This window comes from Symphalangus syndactylus, chromosome 13 (assembly GCF_028878055.3).
Source record: "Symphalangus syndactylus isolate Jambi chromosome 13, NHGRI_mSymSyn1-v2.1_pri, whole genome shotgun sequence".
Classification (NCBI taxonomy): Eukaryota; Metazoa; Chordata; class Mammalia; order Primates; family Hylobatidae; genus Symphalangus; species Symphalangus syndactylus.
The window spans coordinates 117,774,608-117,792,416 of record NC_072435.2 but is presented as its reverse complement, the minus strand read 5'-3'; the positions used below and the strand labels follow the sequence as shown (position 1 = coordinate 117,792,416).

At 55.0% G+C, this 17,809-nt stretch overlaps 1 protein-coding gene across 2 annotated transcripts in view; it reads right to left on the bottom strand.

Annotated features, from left to right (window-relative positions):
• The window catches only part of BCL7A (BAF chromatin remodeling complex subunit BCL7A), a 40,363-nt gene extending 22,930 nt beyond the window's left edge, over nt 1-17,433 (bottom strand). The window contains exons 1-3 of one of the 2 annotated variants that reach the window (XM_055236992.2): nt 17,044-17,433; nt 8,957-9,038; nt 4,351-4,447 (exon numbers count right to left, since the gene is read on the bottom strand). In XM_055236992.2, the coding sequence (XP_055092967.1) occupies nt 4,351-4,447; nt 8,957-9,038; nt 17,044-17,135 (271 nt within the window). In that variant the 5' untranslated portion in view covers nt 17,136-17,433. The remainder of the gene's footprint in view (nt 1-4,350; nt 4,448-8,956; nt 9,039-17,043) is intronic. The other variant, XM_055236993.2, reaches the window with a different exon arrangement.
• Nucleotides 17,434-17,809: the final 376 nt, after the last annotated feature.

Genomic DNA, 17,809 nt, shown 5'->3' with positions numbered 1-17,809 from the left:
AGGTTCAAGCGATTCTCCTCTCTCAGCCTCCCAAGTAGCTGGGATTACAGGCATGTAGCACCACACCCAATTAATTTTTGTATTTTTAGTAGAGATGGGATTTTACCATAGAGACCAGGCTGGTCTCTAACTCCTGACTTCAAATGATCCTCCCACCTTGGCCTCCTAAAGTGCTGGGATGACAGGCATGAGCCACCATGCCTGGCCCAAAATAAAATATTTACTATGTAATATATATATTTAAGAGATGGGGTCTTGCTCTTTGCCCAGACTGGAATGCAATGGTGCAATTACTATTCACTGCAGCCTCCAACTCCCAGGTTCAAACGATCCTCAGCCTCCAGAGTAGCTGTGACTATAGGTAGGCATCACCACAACCTGCTAATTTAAATTTATTATTAGTATTTTTTTAATCTATTTTTTTTTGAGACTGAGTCTTGCTCTGTCACCCAGGCTGGAGTGCAGTGGTGTGATCTTGGCTCACTGCAAGCTCCACCTCCCGGGTTTACGCCATTCTCCTGCCTCAGCCTCCCGAGTAGCTGGGACTACAGGCACCGGCCACCACGCCCGGCTAATTTTTTTGTATTTTTAGTAGAGATGGGGTTTCACCATGTTAGCCAGGATGGTCTCGATCTCCTGACCTCGTGATCTGCCCGCCTTGGCCTCCCAAAATGCTGGGATTACAGGCATGAGCCACCTATTTTTTTTTTTTTTTTTTGTAGAGATGAGGTCTCCCTGTGTTGCCCAGGCTGGTCTCAAACTCCTGGGCTCAAGTGATCCTCCTAACTCGGCCTCCTGAAGTGCTGGGATTACAGGTGTGAGCCACTGTGCTTGCCCCCATGCCAAGGTTTTTAAGAGATTATTTAATTTAATCCTCACAGTGAGTTTATGAAGTAGGCATTACCATCCCCATTCTACAGCTTAAAACTAAACAAACCCCAAAGCTAGAGGTTAAGCAAATAGCCCAAGATTACACAGCCAGGGGACGGTGCAGGGAGAGTCAAGATGTGAACCCAGGTGGGGTCCTGGCCTCAGCTCGAAAAGGCCCTCGGCTGTAATTTTGTGTCTGTGATCCAGCCTCAGTCCTGAGTCGGGCCTGGGGTCTCCCCAGTCCCCAGAGGGAAAGGGGATGCTAAGGAATGCCACTGAGACAGGCCACATCCCAGCTCAAATATCTATTTCTGAAAATGAAACATAACCCAACTATGATTGTATGGCTGCTTAGAGGGGCTTTCTTGACATCTTGACATATTAACCAGCAGCAAAGCCCCACTGCTCTTTTTTTTTTTTTTTTTTTTTTTTTTTTTTTTGAGGCAGAGTCTCGCTCTATTGCCCAGGCTGGAGTGCAATGGCCTGATCTTAGCTCACTGCAGCCTCCGCCTCCCAGATTCAAGCAATTTTCCTGCCTCAGCCTCCTGAGTAGCTGGGATTACAGGCACATGCCATCATGCCCAGCTAATTTTTATATTTTTAGTAGAGATGGGGTTTTGCCATGTTGGCCAGGCTGGTCTTGAACTCCTGGCCTCAACTGACCCGCCCACACCAGCCTCCCAAAGTGCTGAGATTACAGCCGTGGGCCACTGTGCCTGGCTCCCACTATGCTTTTCTTTTTTCTTTCTTTTTTTTTTTTGAGACGGATGCTCACTCTGTCACCCGGGCTGGAGTGCAGTGGCGCGATCTCGGCTCACTGCAGCTTCCGCTTCCTAGGTTCAAGCGATTCTCCTGCCTCAGCCTCCTGAGTAGCTGGGATTACAGGTGCCCGCCACTATACCCAGCTAATTTTTTGTATTTTTTTCTTCTTTTTTTTTTGAGACGGAGTTTCGCTCTTGTTGCCCAGGCTGGAGTGCAATGGCGCAATCTCCGCTCACTGCAACCTCTGCCTCCCGAGTTCAAGTGATTCTCCTGCCTTAGCCTCCCGACTAGCTGGGGTTACAGGCCTGCGCCACCATGCCTGGCTAATTTTGTAAACTTTTTAGTAGAGACGGGGCTTCTCCATGTTGGTCAGGCTGGTCTCAAACTCCCGACCTCAGGTGATCCACCCGACTCCGCCTCCCAAAGTGCTGGGATTACAAGCGTGAGCCACCACGCTCATTGTTTGTATTTTTAGTAGAGACAGGGTTTCACCATGTTGGCCAGGCTGTTCTCGAACTCCTGACCTTGTGATTTGCCTGCCTCGGCCTCCCAAAGTGTTGGGATTACAGGCGTGAGCCACCGCCACTGTGCTTTTCTAAAGTCCGTTCAGAAACCTGCCAGTCCCCCTGCCCTTGGAGCTGGTGACTGTGTTTTCCACACAGGTCGATTTGGGCATGTGGGGAAGTTTGCTGGCCTTCCTTCCCCAGAACAAGACAGCCCTGGGTCTGGAGAGATCAGACACTCCAGCAAACCAATATTCCCTTCCAGTTCCTTATGTAGTTATTTATCTACTACTACCCAGCTGTACCAAAGCTTCCAGTGGTCAAAAGTACAAAGACATTGACATTAGGGTCAAGAGACAGAAAAAGGCAGGGGTTGCAGGCTCTTGTCCTAGCAGGCCAGGCAAGTGACAAAGAGGCAGTGGGTGAGCCAGGTGGGCTTAGAGGCGCCACACTCTTCCTAAGGGAAGGCCGCTCTGGCTTCAAGCAGTTCCAGGCAGTCCCTGCCTCGAGGGAGCACACAGCCATAGGGCTGCCCGATCTGATTTCTCAAGGGATGGCAGGATGGAGATTTCCTGATTTCTAAACATGGAAAGCCAACTTAATTTTTATGAAGCTTTAGGGACAGGTGCGGTGGCTCACACCTGTAAATCCTAGCACTTTGGGAGGCCAAGGCAGGCGTTGGAGACCAGGAGTTCGAGACCAGCCTGGGCAACATGGTGAAACCTCATATCTACTAAAATACAAAAAAATTAGCCAGGCATGGTAGCACGTGCCTATAATACCAGCTACTCAGGAGGCTGAGGCAGAAGAATTGCTTGAATCCAGCAAGTGGAGGTTGCAGTAAGCTGAGATCGCACCACTGCACTCCAGCCTGGGTGACAGGAGTGAGACTCTGCCTTAAAAAATAGAAAAGAAAAAAAAAAGGAGCTTTAGGTTTGAATCTCTGAGGGTGTTTTCCTTGGGTGGATGGAGAAAACCATGAGGACCTGCGGGGGACACTGGGGACTGGCTCGGAACGTTCTGTGTTTTGACCTGGGTGGTTACACGGGTGTGTACAGTTTGGGAACATTTCATGGAGCCATACATATATCATTTGCACATTTCCTCTCAAATAAAAAGGTCAAAACAGAAACAGACACCAGCAACAGGAAACAATGGCAGACAGCACCATCTGGATTTGGTTGATGGACCTAGGTTACAATTTTTTTGTTTTTTTTGTTTTTGCCTTTTGAAGAGATGGGGTCTCACTGTGTTGCCCAGGCTGGAGTGCAGCAGCTACTCTCAGGTGCAATCATAGCTCACTGCAGCCTTGAACTCCTGGGCTCAAGCAATCCTCCCGCCTCAGCCTCCCAAGGAGCTAGGACTACAGGTGCGTGTTTCCTGTACCTGGCTAAGTTACAACATTTGAAATTAAACAGCAAAGGAAGTTAGGTGTAGACATGGAAGGGCAGTTCCCAAGGTCCTGGTGGGATTAACATGAAATCAGAAATCCAGTTTGGAGGCCGGGCACGGTGGTTCATGCCTATAATCCCAGCACTTTGGGAGGCCGTGGCCGGTAGATCACTTGAGGCCAGGAGTTTGAGACCAGCCTTGCCAACATGGTGGAAGCCCGTCTCTACCAAAAAATACAAAAATCGGTCAGGGATGGTGGTGCATGGCTGTAGTCCCAGCTGCTTGGGAGGCTGAGGTAGGAGAACTGCTTGAATCCAGGTGGCATAGATTGCAGTGAGCCAAGACCACGCCACTGCACTCTGGCCTGGTCAACAGAGCAAGACTCCGTCTCAAAAACAAAACAAAACAAAATAAACAAACGAAATCCAGTTTGGAGATTCCCAGCAGCCAAAGCAAAATGGGAAACACAGCCATTTATATAATTTATATGAGGAGGGGAAAGAAACGTACACCCAAACAATCTTCCTGGGCACACGAGGCTGAGAGAAGCATCTCCTGCGAGGTTCTTGTCCCTGGGTGAGGAGAGGGTCTAATTTCTATGTCTCTGGCTTAGTTTATGTCTCTTGGCTTGGTACGCTGGGAAAAGAAACTTCCTCTCCTCTGCTGAGTCTTCTCCTTGGCACAGAGGCCTCCGGGCCCTGCCCAGCCCTCCTACCCCTTGCCTGGAATGTGAACAAACCTGCTGGAGAAACAAAAACATGACCCAGTGCTTGGCCAAGGCCCCGGGCTGGGCAGGAGAGGCTGGCAGGCCACGGGCACTCACCATGCATGTCCATCATCCCTGGGGAGGAACTGTTCTCCGGAGTGGTCACCTCTGAGCCACACTTCTCGTCCTTGCCTTTTTTCTTATTCTTGTTTTTCTGCAGGGGAAAATGGAGCAGAAACCAAGTCACCAGATCGCGTGTGTGTGCAGACGTGCTCAGAGCCCCTGGGGAGTGGTGTGAATATTTTATTCCCTCGAAGCCTCCTGGAGCCCCCAGGCCTCTGGAGGGTTTTCCTGGGCCTGCATTTGAACGCGTCCTATTAGGGATTGGCCTCTGGGTCTCGCCCACTGTGGAATCAAAGAGCCCCACAGAGGGGAGGGTTCTGAGGCTGGCCCAGCTCTGGCACCCTGGGAAATAAACCTGCCTGTTTCTGGCTGGGGCTGTCAGCAGCAGTGTGCAAACACCCTGGCTGGCAGGACCTGCCTCCTCTTTTAGGGAGAGTATCTGGGGAAGAGGCCATCAGCCCAGAGCAGGTACAAAGTAATGCCAGGTGACCCAGAGGTCACTCATTTCTACCAGCTGCAGGCCCCCTGGGGCAGCCTTTCTCAAAGTGTACTCCCCCGACCTCCAGCACAAAAGTGCAGGAGGAGTTAGGAGGGAAGACCCTGGGAGAAAGGAGGGAGGACCCCGGGAGAAAGGAGGGAGATCCCGGGAGAAAGGAGGGAGGATGGAGATGCTTTTTGTGCCATTCCTTTTTTTTTTTTGAGACAGAGTCTCGCTCTGTCGCCCAGGCTAGAGTGCAGTGGCACGATCATGGCTCACTGCAAGCTCCAACTCCCAGATTCATGCGATTCTTCTGCCTCAGCCTCCCAAATAGCTGGGGCTACAGGTGCCTGCCACCACACCCGGCTACTTTTTGTATTTTTAGTAGAGACGGGTTTCACCAATATATTGGCCAGGCTGGTCTTGAACTCCTGACCTCGTGATCCGCCTGCCTCAGCCTCCCAAAGTCCTGGGATTACATGCATGAGCCACCGTGCCTGGCCATTCCTTTTTTTTTTTTTTTTTTACGAAAGGAATAGAATCATGTTAGAAACAACCTTGGCTCAGTGGTAGGAGACTCATTAAATCAATCGTGGTACATTCATTCAATGAAATCGGATGCAACAATTACAGGGAATAAGGTGGTTCTTCACAGACTAACATGGGGTGATCTGCAAAATACTAACACATTAAAATATGTCAATATCACCAAGATATATGTATAAGAAAGATGCAGGATATGTGAGCCTCACCACCAGTGGTAAGCAAAGGATGTGTGTGTGTGTGTGTGTGTGTGTGCATGTATTTACATGCATGTTTGCGAGCAAAGGCTCCCTTTAGAAGGATAAACAAAACCTGGCAACACCGGTTGCCTCCAGGGGTGAGAACTGGGGTGGGGATGGGGGGATGCATGCAGGGATGAGAGGGAGATTTATAAAAGATATGCAGTGAAAGAGTAACATCCGAAGATACACAAATCCAAACAGACAAAATGTGGATTGGTGGTTACCAGGGGCAGACGAGGGGAATGGGGAGTGGCTGCTAATGGGTATGAGTTCCCTTTTTGGGGTCATGAAAATGTTCTGGAATTACAGTGGCGACAGGTGCACAACTCTGTGAATACACTAACTGAACTGAATACTTTAAAACAGTGACTTCTGGCCAGGCATGGTGGCTCACGCCTGTAATCCCAGCACTTTGGGAGGCTCAGGCAGGAGGATGGCTTGAGGCCAGGAGTTTGAGACCAGCCTGAGCAACACAGCCAGACCCCGTCTCTATTAAATAAATAAATAAATAAGCCAGGCGTGCGGCCAGGCGTAGTGGCTTACACCTGTAACCCCAGCACTTTGGGAGGCCGAGGCGGGAGGATCATGACGTTAAGAGCTCGAGTCTACCCTGGCTAACATGGTGAAACCCCGTCTCTACTAAAAATACAAAAATTAGCTGCACGTGGTGGTGCACGCCTGTAGTCCTATCTACTTGGGAGGCTGAGGCAAGAGAATTGCTTGAACCTGCGAGGTGGAGGTTGCAGTGAGCCAAGATTGCACCACTGCACTCCAGTCTGGCAACAGAGTGAGACTCCGTCTCAAAAAAAAATGAATAAATAAAAATAATAAATAAATTAGCCAGGTGTGCATGCCTGCAGTCTCAGCTACTCAGAAGGCAGAGATAGAAGGATTGCTTGAGCCCAGGAGGTCGAGGCTGCAGTGAGCTATGATCCTGCCATTGCACTCCAGACTGGGCAACAGAGACCCTGTCTCAAAAAAAAAAAAGTGACTTCTATGATATGTAAATTGTCTTAATTAAAAAACTGTTTTGAATTTGAATTTTGTAACATATTTTACCTATTTAAAAGGATGAAATTTTCAAGAGTTCTAAAGTAACAAAGGGATATAACCATGCAGATACTGAGTGTTTAAAACAATAAAAAGCTCTCCCTCCACAAGGCAGATTCCCAGCCTCGACCTGCAGAGACTCAGCAGCTGGTGTGGGGCCCAGGAATCTGCATCTTCTCAAGGTGCTCAGCCAGGCCGAGAACCATCGCCCTAGAGGGAAAAGGGGTGGGGGAGTGGCACATGGCACATCATGGCTCACAGATGAAGAGGGAATTTGCATTTCTCGGCACCGTCTGCACAGCCGGCACAGTGCTAAGTATTCTCCGTGGTGATATATTGCTTTTACTCTGTTGCAGAAACCGCGATTTGGATGTTACTGCTCCATTACACAAAAGAGGGGACTAAAGCCCAACAAGGTGGGGTCACCTGCCTAACATCACAGGTTAATCGGGGCTGGTCTGTCTGCCTCCAAATCCAACGGTCCCTTGAAGCCTAAAGCTGCCCGGTCCTTCCCGATGGCCCAGAGCTTACGTTTTCCCCTTGATCATATTCCATTTGGCACTTCCCTGATATCTGTTTCATGCTATTCTATAATTATCTTCCCCCAACGAGATTAGAAATTCCTTGAGAGCAGGGACCGCATCTTCTCAAATGCAACCGGCGTTTCTACACCTAATGGCGGGCAAGGCACAGACATGGGCCGGAGCCAGGAACTGCCTTCGAGGAGCCTGCCCTGCTCTTCCCTGGCAGATGCGGAGAGAGACCAAGGCTCAGTCCCTCTGGGGAAAGCAGCCCTGGTGGTTCTGGGAGCCCAGGCTAGAACCAGAAGGGACAACAAAGGCCCGAGTTCAGGGGTGAGCATGTGATCACGGGGTGAAGAAAGGAGCTACAGCCCTGCCCAGAGACCCAAGACTTGCCGGGCAGGTAACTGAAGATGGGGGCGAGAAACTTAGCCCCTGTCTTTTTGGAGGAAGCTGGACCCCCACATGCTTCCCCCACCCCAAACCTACCAACCATGACCTCACGTCACTCCCAGGAGTGGTTGCAGCCATGTGGGTTAGTCTGCACCATCTTCCCAGGTAGAAGGGCTGAGTTTGAGTAAATAGGGAAGGGAGTCCAAGCAGGGGGGAACGGCCCAGGCAAAGGCCTATGGGGGACACTGTTCTTAATTTGGGATGGAAATGAGAGGGGTCTCTGGAGGTAACTGGCCTGGGAGCCACGAAGTTGGAGAGCCCTGCCTGCTCGGGGCAGTTGCCAGCCATCACAGGACAGAGCCTCGCGCTCCCTCTAGTGGTGGAAGTCGGGATGGCGCCACCCCCTCCTGGAGTCCTCCTGGCGCCCCGTATCCCTGCACCAGGCTTTCCTAGCCCCGGGGGGCCCCCTGTCACCAGCAGCTCCACTCACTAGAAGCTTCTCCAAGCGCAGAGAGAATATGCGCTTTGGAGTCAGACAGACCTGAGCTCCACTCACAGCTCTGAGGTGAGCTGTGTGAAGTGGCTTCACCTCTCTGAGCCTGTGCCCTCACTTGTACAGAGGAGAGGTTACAAAGATCAACTCCACAGGCTGAGTAGGAAAAATAACGGAGATGCTGCATGTGCCAGGCATCAGCCCAGGGCCTGGCAGATGGTCAGAGGCTCAGGAACAGAACCACAAAGGTGGGGAGAACGTGCCTATCTGTGGGCACCACCACACCTGCCCCAAAACACAGTGCCAAGCCCTGGGGAGGGCGCTCGGCCCAGAAGACATAACTTGCAGGCCGGGCGCGGTGGCTCACGCCTTAACTCCAGCACTTTGGGAGGCCCAGGCAGGTGGATCACCTGAGGTCAGGAGTTCGTGACGAGCCTGGCCAACACGGTGAAACCCCGTCTCTACTAAAAATACAAAAAATTGACTGGGTGTGGTGGCATGCACCTGTAATCCCAGCTACTTGGGAAGCTAAGACTGGAGAATTGCTTGAACCCACGAGGCAGAGGATGCAGTGAGCCAAGATCACGCCACCGCACTCTAGCCTGGGCAACAGAGTGAGACTCTGTATCAAAAAAAAAAAGAAGACACGACTTGCGGGATCCCCCCGTCCACCGCTCTGAGGGTCAGACTCTGGGGCTGGAGTGGGACAGGTGGGGACTGGTCCAGCAGCCTCCCCAGGTCTAAGCTGGGTCCTTCTACTCCCAGGGGCTCTTGGTCCCAGAGCCCCAGCACGGTGGGTAGCGGTGGACAACCTCCCTCCCCATGGTGGGAGGAGCACGAATGGGTGGCCCACCCCAGGGGACCAGCCCTCCATACTCACGTCGTCAACCTTGGGCTCCGTCACAGGGACCCATTTGTAGATTCGTAGGGATGTGTCACCAACGGTCACCCATTTCTTCTCCCTGAGGAGGATGAGGAAGAGCCTGTTACCGGGGACTCTTCATCCCTGGGGGACACAGGCCACACTCCCTTGGGGCTGAGAGCAAGCTCCAGACCACACAGATGAGGGTTTGAATCCCAGCTCCACCCTCACTAGCGGGAGCCCCTGGGCAGGCCACATCACCCATCTAAGCCTGGTTTCTCCATCCATTACACCACATAGGGTGGTTGCCCTCTCCAGGCTGTCACTAAAAAGGCTGAGGGTGGGGCTGCCATTACAAGGACTCCTATGGGTGGCGGGAGTCAGGCCCAGGTTCCTCCTGTGTCACTGCCAATGCCACGCGGCCAGTGGACTGGGCCACCCGTGCCCTTCTAGGCAGCAGAGAGGGCTTCAGGCCAGCAGGCCGATTCCTCTCGTGGTGGGTGGAGTCGTCACCAAGGACACCCCGGGGCTTCTCCTGCCCTCTGGGCGATGCGTCTGAGGTCAGGGCACAGGAGCAAGCAAGCTGGGGAGCCGCCCACACTCTGCTGGAAGAATGCCCTTCGAGGCGGCCAAGGAGAGCCAGGGAGTGGTGACCTCGGCCCGAAAGGAGGTTACACAGCCTGAATCTGTGGGTGGCAGCCAGGTGGGAGGGGACCTGCACCCCTGATTCAGGGCTCCTAGCAACCCTGTCTGCAAGGTCGCCCCAGCTGCATTATAAACGCCTGAAGGACCGAGTCAGACCCCCCACTGTGAGAGGCAGGTTTATGGATGAGAAGGAGAAACTTAGAAGCCACAGAAGCAAACAGGACTGGTTTTCATTCGAGATAACAATGACCACCCTCTCCTCCACCACCACTACTCTGCTCCGAGCCATTGTCATTTTTCCGATTATTGCTACAGCCAGCCACCTCCTGTCCTTGACCCCCTGCACCCCGACTTGTCCCTTACAGCCACAAAGGCCCAGCAGCCACACCCCTGAGGGGACTGAGGCTTAGGAGAGCCTCCCAGAAGCAGGGATGGGGTTGGAACCGAGGCTCCTAAATCAAGACTCTGCCAGATCCGGAGACATGCGAAGCCACCAAGGAGCCACTGATGGCTCAGCTAGGAGGCTGGCGGATTTAAGGGCCCCAGCAGGCACTGTCGGGGCAGGTGCACCCCTGGCACAGGCGACGTAGCTGCCCGAGTCCTCAGCAATTTTGGTGACAAAAATTCCCAGAACTGAGGATTCTGTGTGGCACCAGCACCTCTGTCCGTGAGCTGCCTGGCACCTTTTTTGGCCTCTCTGCCCAAACTCAGCCTTAGGTCACCCCCTCATGGGGCACATGGCCCTCACATGCTGGTGTTACAGGTTACAGGACTCCCACCCTGTCACCATGGGGATTGCGGGATGACAGAGCACACTCAAAGCCAGCCAGCCGAAACCACAGACACCTCACCCCCCTAAAACCCTGCCCGCTCGGGTCCCACGTGTTTCATCAGAGGACGCTACGGCCCGGCTTTTCTTATTATACAGTGGCCATTCCTAGTGCCTTCTATGTACCAAGGACGTGCCGGCTCATCTGGCAGGAAATGGCAACTTCTCCATTTGACAGATAAACAAACTGAGGCACAAGGCAGTGAAGGTGAACTCATTCTCCCAGAGCCAGCACTCAAACCCTTCACCCAGCACAGCTGTTGAGACCAGCCTCTCCGCCCCCCCATCCTTGCACCTTTTCCCCCAGAAACGATGCAGGAAAGACAAGTGTCTAAGTCCACTGGCCAGTCTCCTGCCTCCTGTGGGCAGAGCAGACAAACCACAATGCCCACCTTTCCCCTCTTCCATTCTGAGCAATCAGAAGGTGTCCAGAAGAGACAGGGTACTCCTGGGAAGAACCTCAGCTGTTGGAGCAACCATCACAGTAGCCACTGTGTGCCCAGGCTATTACACACCAGGCTCCACGCCAGGCACTCTACCTACACACCCTCTCTCCCTGGGATTCCCAACAGGCTACAAGAGGGGGACGATTGTCACCCTTTTTACAGATGCAGAAACAGGATGCCCAGAGAGGTTATACCACTAGCCTGGGGTCTCACAGACAGGAAATGGCAGAAGAGAATTAGATTTGGGCTCGGACCCCAGACACCACCTCCTGCTATTCTGTTGCCCATGAAAACCAAGAATCATTCTAAAGGAGTGCCAGGGTAACAGAAGCTGGAGGAAGAATGACAAATTGCCAGGACCCCATGCAGATTGGCCAAAGCCATTCATTACCCATGAGCCCTGGACCAGCTTCCCAGTAAATCAACCCATTCAAGGTTTGATTGTGTTTGGGGGAAAAAAAAAAAGTAATTGACTTATAACACACAGGACACCTTTCAGGGCAGAAAGTGTGCCAGAGATCTTGGCTTTGCGGCCGTAAATCAGCCAAGACGCAAGTTTGCAGCTGCTTCCCAGCGAGGCCCGAGGCCACCACAGGCTACAAGCTGAATGCAGCCAGGCTTTCGTGCCTCTCTTTGCCCCAACTGGCAACCTTTTCACCGAGTTCTCAAGTTACCCCAGCGATGAGAAACTGTATTTCTAGGTGTGGACACTGAGGGGGACTTTGAGACACAGGCAAGAACATTAAGAACTCTACCGCTGAGCTGGACCTATGCTCAGCCAAGCAGCCACCCGGAGGGGCCACGGAACTCAAGTTTAAGGCACCAAGTGAGCACTCAGGAGGACATGGGATTTCACAGCCACAGACACACTGGGTGGGCACACAGGTTCAGCGGAGCAGCTGAGGTTTCCCACAATTGCCCCCCAAAACCATCACCACAGAACACATAGCTCTCCCCAAAAAAAAGGGCGTTGCTCCTCTCCTCTCGTGAGGGTATTAAGCTATACTCATCACTTTCTTATTTTTTTATTTTTTTGAGACGGACTCTTGCTCTGTGGCCCAGGCTGGAGTGCAGTGGTGCAATCTCGGCTCACTGCAACCTCTGCCTCCCGGGTTCAAGTGATCCTCCTGCCTCAGCCTCCTGAGTAGCTGGGACTACAAGCACGTGCCACCATGCCCAGCTAATTTTTGCATTTTTAGTAGAGACGGGTTTCACCACGTTGGCCAGGCTGACATCAAACTCCTGACCTCAGGTGACCCGCCCGCCTCGGCCTCCCAAAGTGCTGGAATTACAGGTATACGCCACTGTGCCCAGCCTATTTGTTATTTTTTTGAGATAGGGTCTCCCTCTGTTGCCCAGGCTGGAGTGTGGTGGTACGATCACTGCTCACTGCAGCCTCGACCTCCTGGTAGGAAGGTCTCAATGACGAAACCTCTGGAGGAGGTGAGGTGAGGGAGGCCTCAGGCCCAAACCTCCACCTCTCCTGAGACAGACGGGAGGTCTTCAGGCACTGACCTTTCTCAGTCCTCACAGCAAGTCATTGAGGGAACCCTCAGACCAGGTGCTAAGGGGTCCTGGGCCTAAGCCTACTTTTTTTGTTTGTTTTTTGAGACAAGGTCTCACCCTGTCAACCAGGCTGGAGTGCAGTGGCACGATCGTAGCTGACTGCAGCCTCGACCTCCTGGGCTCAAGTGATTCTCCCGGCTTAGCCTCCTGAGCTGGGATTACAGACGAGGGTCACCATGGCTAATTTTTTTTTTTTTTTTTTTTTTTTTTTTTTGAGACGGAGTCTCGCTCTGTCACCCAGGTTGGAGTGCAGTGGCGCGATCTCGGCTCACTGCAAGCTCCGCCTCCCGGGTTCACGCCATTCTCCTGCCTCAGCCTCTCCGAGTAGCTGGGACTACAGGCGCCCGCCACCACGCCCGGCTAATTTTTTTTGTATTTTTAGTAGAGACGGAGTTTCACCGTGGTATCGATCTCCTGACCTCGTGATCCGCCCGCCTCGGCCTCCCAAAGTGCTGGGATTACAAGCGTGAGCCACCGCGCCCAGCCGCCTGTCTAATTTTTTTTCTTTTCTTTTTTTTTTTTTTTTTGAGACGGAGTCTCGCTCTGTTGCCCAGGCTGGAGTGCAGTGGTGCAATCTTGGCTCACTGCAAGCTCTGCCTCGTGGGTTCATGCCATTCTCCTGCCTCAGCCTCCTGAGTAGCTGGGACTACAGGCGCCCGCCACCATGCCTGGCTAATTTTTTGTATTTTTAGTAGAGATGGGGTTTCACTGTTAGCCAGGATGGTCTTGAGCTCCTGACCTCGTGATCCTACTGCCTCGGCCTCCCAAAGTGCTGGGATTACAGGTGTGAGCCAACGCGCCCTGCCTTTTCTTTTCTTTTCTTTTTTTTCTTTCTTTTCTTTTTCTTTTTTTTTTTTTGAGATGGAGTCTCGCTCTGTTGCCCAGGTTGGAGTCCAGTGGCACGATCTCGGCTCACTGCAACCTCCGCCTCCCAGGTTCAAGCAACTTTCCTGCCTCAGCCTCAAGAGTAGCTGGGATTACAGGCGTGCACCACCACATCCAGCTAATTTTTTGTATTTTTAGTAGAGATAGGGTTTCACCATGTTGGCCAGGATGGTTTCCAACTCCTGACTTCAGGTGACCTGCCTGCCTCGGCCTCCCAAAGTGCTGGGATTACAGGCGTGAGCCACTGCGTCCAGCCTAATTTTTCTTTTATCTTCTTCTTCTTCTTTTTTTTTTGAGACGGAGGCTCGCTCTGTTGCCCAGGCTGGAGTGCAGTAGTGTGATCTCTGCTCACTGCAAGCTCCGCCTTCCGGGTTCACGCCATTCTGCTGCCTCAGCCTCCTGAGTAGCTGGGACTATAGGCGCCCGCCACCACGCCCGGCTAATTTTTTGTATTTTTTTAGTAGAGATGGAGTTTCACCGTGTTAGCCAGGATCGTCTCGATCTCCTGACCTCCTGATCCGCCCGCCCAGCCTCCCAAAGTGCTGGAATTACAGGTGTGAGCCACCGCGCCCGGCTCTTTCTTTTCTTTTCTCTTTTTTTCTGGCTTGAAACCCAGGCTGGTCTCAAACTCCTGGGCTCAAGCAATCCTCCTGTCTCAGCCTCCCAAAGCGCTGGGATTACAGGCATGAGCCACCGCAGTGGGCCTCCAAGCCTACGCTGCAGCCCAAGCTTTAGTCTCCCACCATCGCCCTGGGCCCCTTCTCTCCTCCACCTGCACAGGGCCTCCAAACCCTGGCCCAGTTTCCCAAAAAGACGCCCGCTATTTTGTTTTCCCTTTAGCCATCTTCTGGTTACCTCACCTCCACTGGTCTGCCTTGCTGAAACACCAGAAAAAGAGAAGAGGAGACAGCCTGCCCCAAATGAGAGGGAGGCCACAGCTTTTTCCGGGGGTGGGGTTAGAGTCAGGGGACAGTGGGTGGGTGGGTGGAGGGGTAATTTTAGGGGTCACTAGGGCTGAGGAGAAACCCACCCAAGGCTCATGGGGCCAAATGATCTGCCAAACACTTTACCCTCTGGGTAAAATACAAGATGCCCTGTTAAATTTGCATTTCAGATAAATTAGATAATTTTTTAGTATAAGTGTGTCCCAAATATTGCATGAGACATATTCAAAAACATTTATTTTTAAAAAATTATTTCATTGTTTATCTGAAATTCGAATTTAACTGGGTGTGCTGTATTTTTATCTGGTTAAACCTGGCAACCCCACCTCCCCACCAGTGGTGAAATGCATGGTTGGTGGCCACACAATTAATAAACAACCCACAGTTTCATGGGCTGAGTCGAAGACCCAATCCGAAGGCACGGGGAAGGTGGGATATGGCTTCTCAGGGGCCAGAGAAACCTGGGCAATAAGTCCAAGGCTTTCGCTTAGAAGGGGCCAAAAAAAAAAAAAAAAAAACCCTCAAAGCCAAGTTTCTACAAAGTCCACCTTACAACACGGACAACACTGAGCAACAGCTCCTCCTGCGCCCAGGGCGCGGTGCTCTCGGAGGCATGACCTCACTCATCCTCAATAACCCGAGGGGACCTGGAAGCCAAGCACAGAGCCCCGGGTCACCATGGTTACAGAAGTGACAATGATATGCCCAAGGTCGCCGCAACGAAGTGAACTGGAAGCTGGACCATGAGATCCCAAAGCCCGAGGTCTTCAGAGGACACGATGTGTTGTTTCCCCAAACCCAGGGAGGCGCAGAGGCACGGCCCCTCAAGCTCCAACTACAGGCCTGGTCCCCGCGGGGTCAGCGGGCTGGAAGGCCTCCAGGCCGGCCGCCCTGGGGCCCGCGGGGTGGGAAGCCCCATCTCTCCATCTGCCCTCCCTGCAGAGCAGCTGGCCGCCCTGCGGGAGCAGCTGTCAGGGTGCAGGAGCCTCTGTCCAGCCGGGAACCTGGAGTAGGAGGCCCCACCACGCCTCCTCGAGCAGAGAAAGGCGGCTTGCCGGCTGTTTCCCAACCTCTAGGCCGGCGACAGAAGGGACCCAGGCACAGACACCAGTTCTTTCTTTGCACAGGGGCTGAGGCAAGGAGGGGAGCAACTCCGGGCTTCCCGCGGGGAATCCCACAGTAGAGGGGGCTGCGGGTTGTTTTCCAGCGTGTGTGTGTTGGCCTGCAGCTGTTTCTGCCATTTTTAAATGGCTCCAGTCGGGCACCGGGCACCCTGTGTACCAGGGGAGCTACCGAGACACCGACGACTTGGATCTCAACTTTGGAAAGCCTCCCCTTCTCACGGTTCTGAAAATTCTTTGTCCCACTGGAGCCAAACCCAGCCCACGGCCGGGCATCCGGCCATCGCAGCCAGCCCTTTCCATAGGAGGCCGGGGAGCACGTGGACTTTATTGATTTTCCTCTTGCCTTTTTTGTTGGGTTTGACTCAGAAAGGACAGCTAACTTGTGACACCGCCACACCGGAGGCTCGCCCCCAGTGGCTTTAGAGACTGAGGCGCTACTCGAGAAAGGACACCCCCAAACGTAAACATCCCCTGCCACAGGGCCTGCCCAGCTTCCAGGCTCGAAGTAAAGGGTCGAGACGAGCCCGCGGGCGCTGACACTCAGAGCCAGCGTCGCGGCGGCTCCTCTTCCTCCGGGACCCCAGTGAAGGCGTGGGAAAAAAATAATAAAGTTGAAATCAGGTTGCGGGGAGTTTTCAACAACTCTGACCCAACCTGGCGATCTGCTTGCACCTCGGGCCTGGCCCAGGGGCCGATTCCGAGCAGACCCCGACGAGGCCGCGGAAAGGTTCGATCCCCTTAATGTCGACCGGGCCACGCCGGGCGGACGCTAATGTGATCCCGAAAACCACGCGCGGCCGCCACCAAGTCCCCCTCTCCCCCGTGCAGAGAACAAAAACAACAGCTCCCTCCGCAAAACAAACACTAGCTCCCGATGTGGAGAGGCAGCCGCGGCCCAGGACGAACGGCTTCTGGCCAAAAACATCGGCTGGCCCGAGCCCCCCACCCGGGGCGCCGCGCAGAGCGGGGTGGGACGTGGGCGCCCCGCGCCCCTGGCCGCTGGCTCCCAGCGCTCGCCCCCATCTTTCCTGGTCGCCGGGAGCCCTCGCTCCAGGCAGCCCAAAGCGCTAAATTTAAACGGCTCGCGCTCTGCAAACTCCGCAGACTCGAGGGCGCCGGGCCCGGGAGGCGGGAGCAGGCGGCCGGGCGGGCCGGGGCTGGCGGAGGGCGGCGGGGCCCGGGCCGGGGCGCGCGGGGAGGAGACGGCGGCGGCGGCCCGCTCGGAGCCTGCACAATGGAGCTCGCGCTCTCCCCGCCGCCGCCGGCATCGCGGCCCCGGCGCGCGGGAAGCCGCTTTCATGTGACTTGCACAAAACGAAATGGCTTCTGGGGCCGGCCCCGAGCCCCCCTCCCGGGAGCCGAGAGCCGCGGCGGGGGCCGCCCCGCTGCTCCAACCGCCTGGCCCCGGCGCCCGCCGCCTCCGGGCAGCCGCGCCAGGTGGGCTACAGGCGCGAGCGCACCTGGGCAGCGGCCGCGGCCCCCGCCTGGCGCAGGTGACCCGGCTCGCGCGCCGCCCGCCCGTCCGCCCGCCCTCGCCAAGTCCCGGGGCCCGCGGCGGGGCCGGGCCAGGGCAGGCGGCCGGGGCGCTGCGCCCCGCGGCTTTCTGGAGCCGCGCTCGGGCTCGGGGCGGCCGGGGAGGCGGTTGGCGACCGGCGCCTCAGCTTACCATTTGCGCACTTTCTCGATCGCCGCCATGACCCTCTTGATATCATCTTTGGCCCGGCTCCTGGTCTCGGCTCGAACCGACCTGCCCGACATGGTTCCGGCGGGGAGACGGAGGCTGGGGAGCGCGCCCGCCGGGTCCTGCTCGCGCTCCGCGGCGGCCACACTCGCGCCCGCCCGCCGCTCACTCACTCGCGCACAGACACTCGCACTCTCACACGCACACACTCACACACACACACACACACATACACACACACACACACAAAGCCCGGGGCCGCCGCGCGCCCGGCCCAGTGCGCAAGCGCCGGGCGGCAGCTGCACCGAGCAGGGGGAGCCGAGCCGCCGCCGCCGCCGGCAGTGCGGCCTCCGGGCGCCGCGGCCACCGGGCAGCGCCCCTGGGCCTCCCGCGTCCCCAGAGGGGACGCCCCGGACGCCCTCCCGGGGAGGTGGCGAAGGTCGCACGGTGACCCCCGGCTCTGGGCGCGCGGCGGGGACGGGCGTGCGGACACGCGCGCTGACCCTTCCTCGGAGGCCGCAGGTGTCTAGGGGTCCACGGGAGACAGCCGGTCTGCGGGGCGGGGGTGGGGGGTCGCGTTCCCAGGGAGCCAGCCCAGCTGCCCCTGCCCTGCCCCCGGATCCCGGCGGCGGGTGCAGTCGTGCAAGTTTCTTGCGGGTCTCTTGACTTCTCCGAGTTGAAGGCGCCGGTTCGGGACGCGAGGTGCTCTTGGAAAGAGTTGGGCATCGCGCATCTCTGCTGGCCCGCGGCC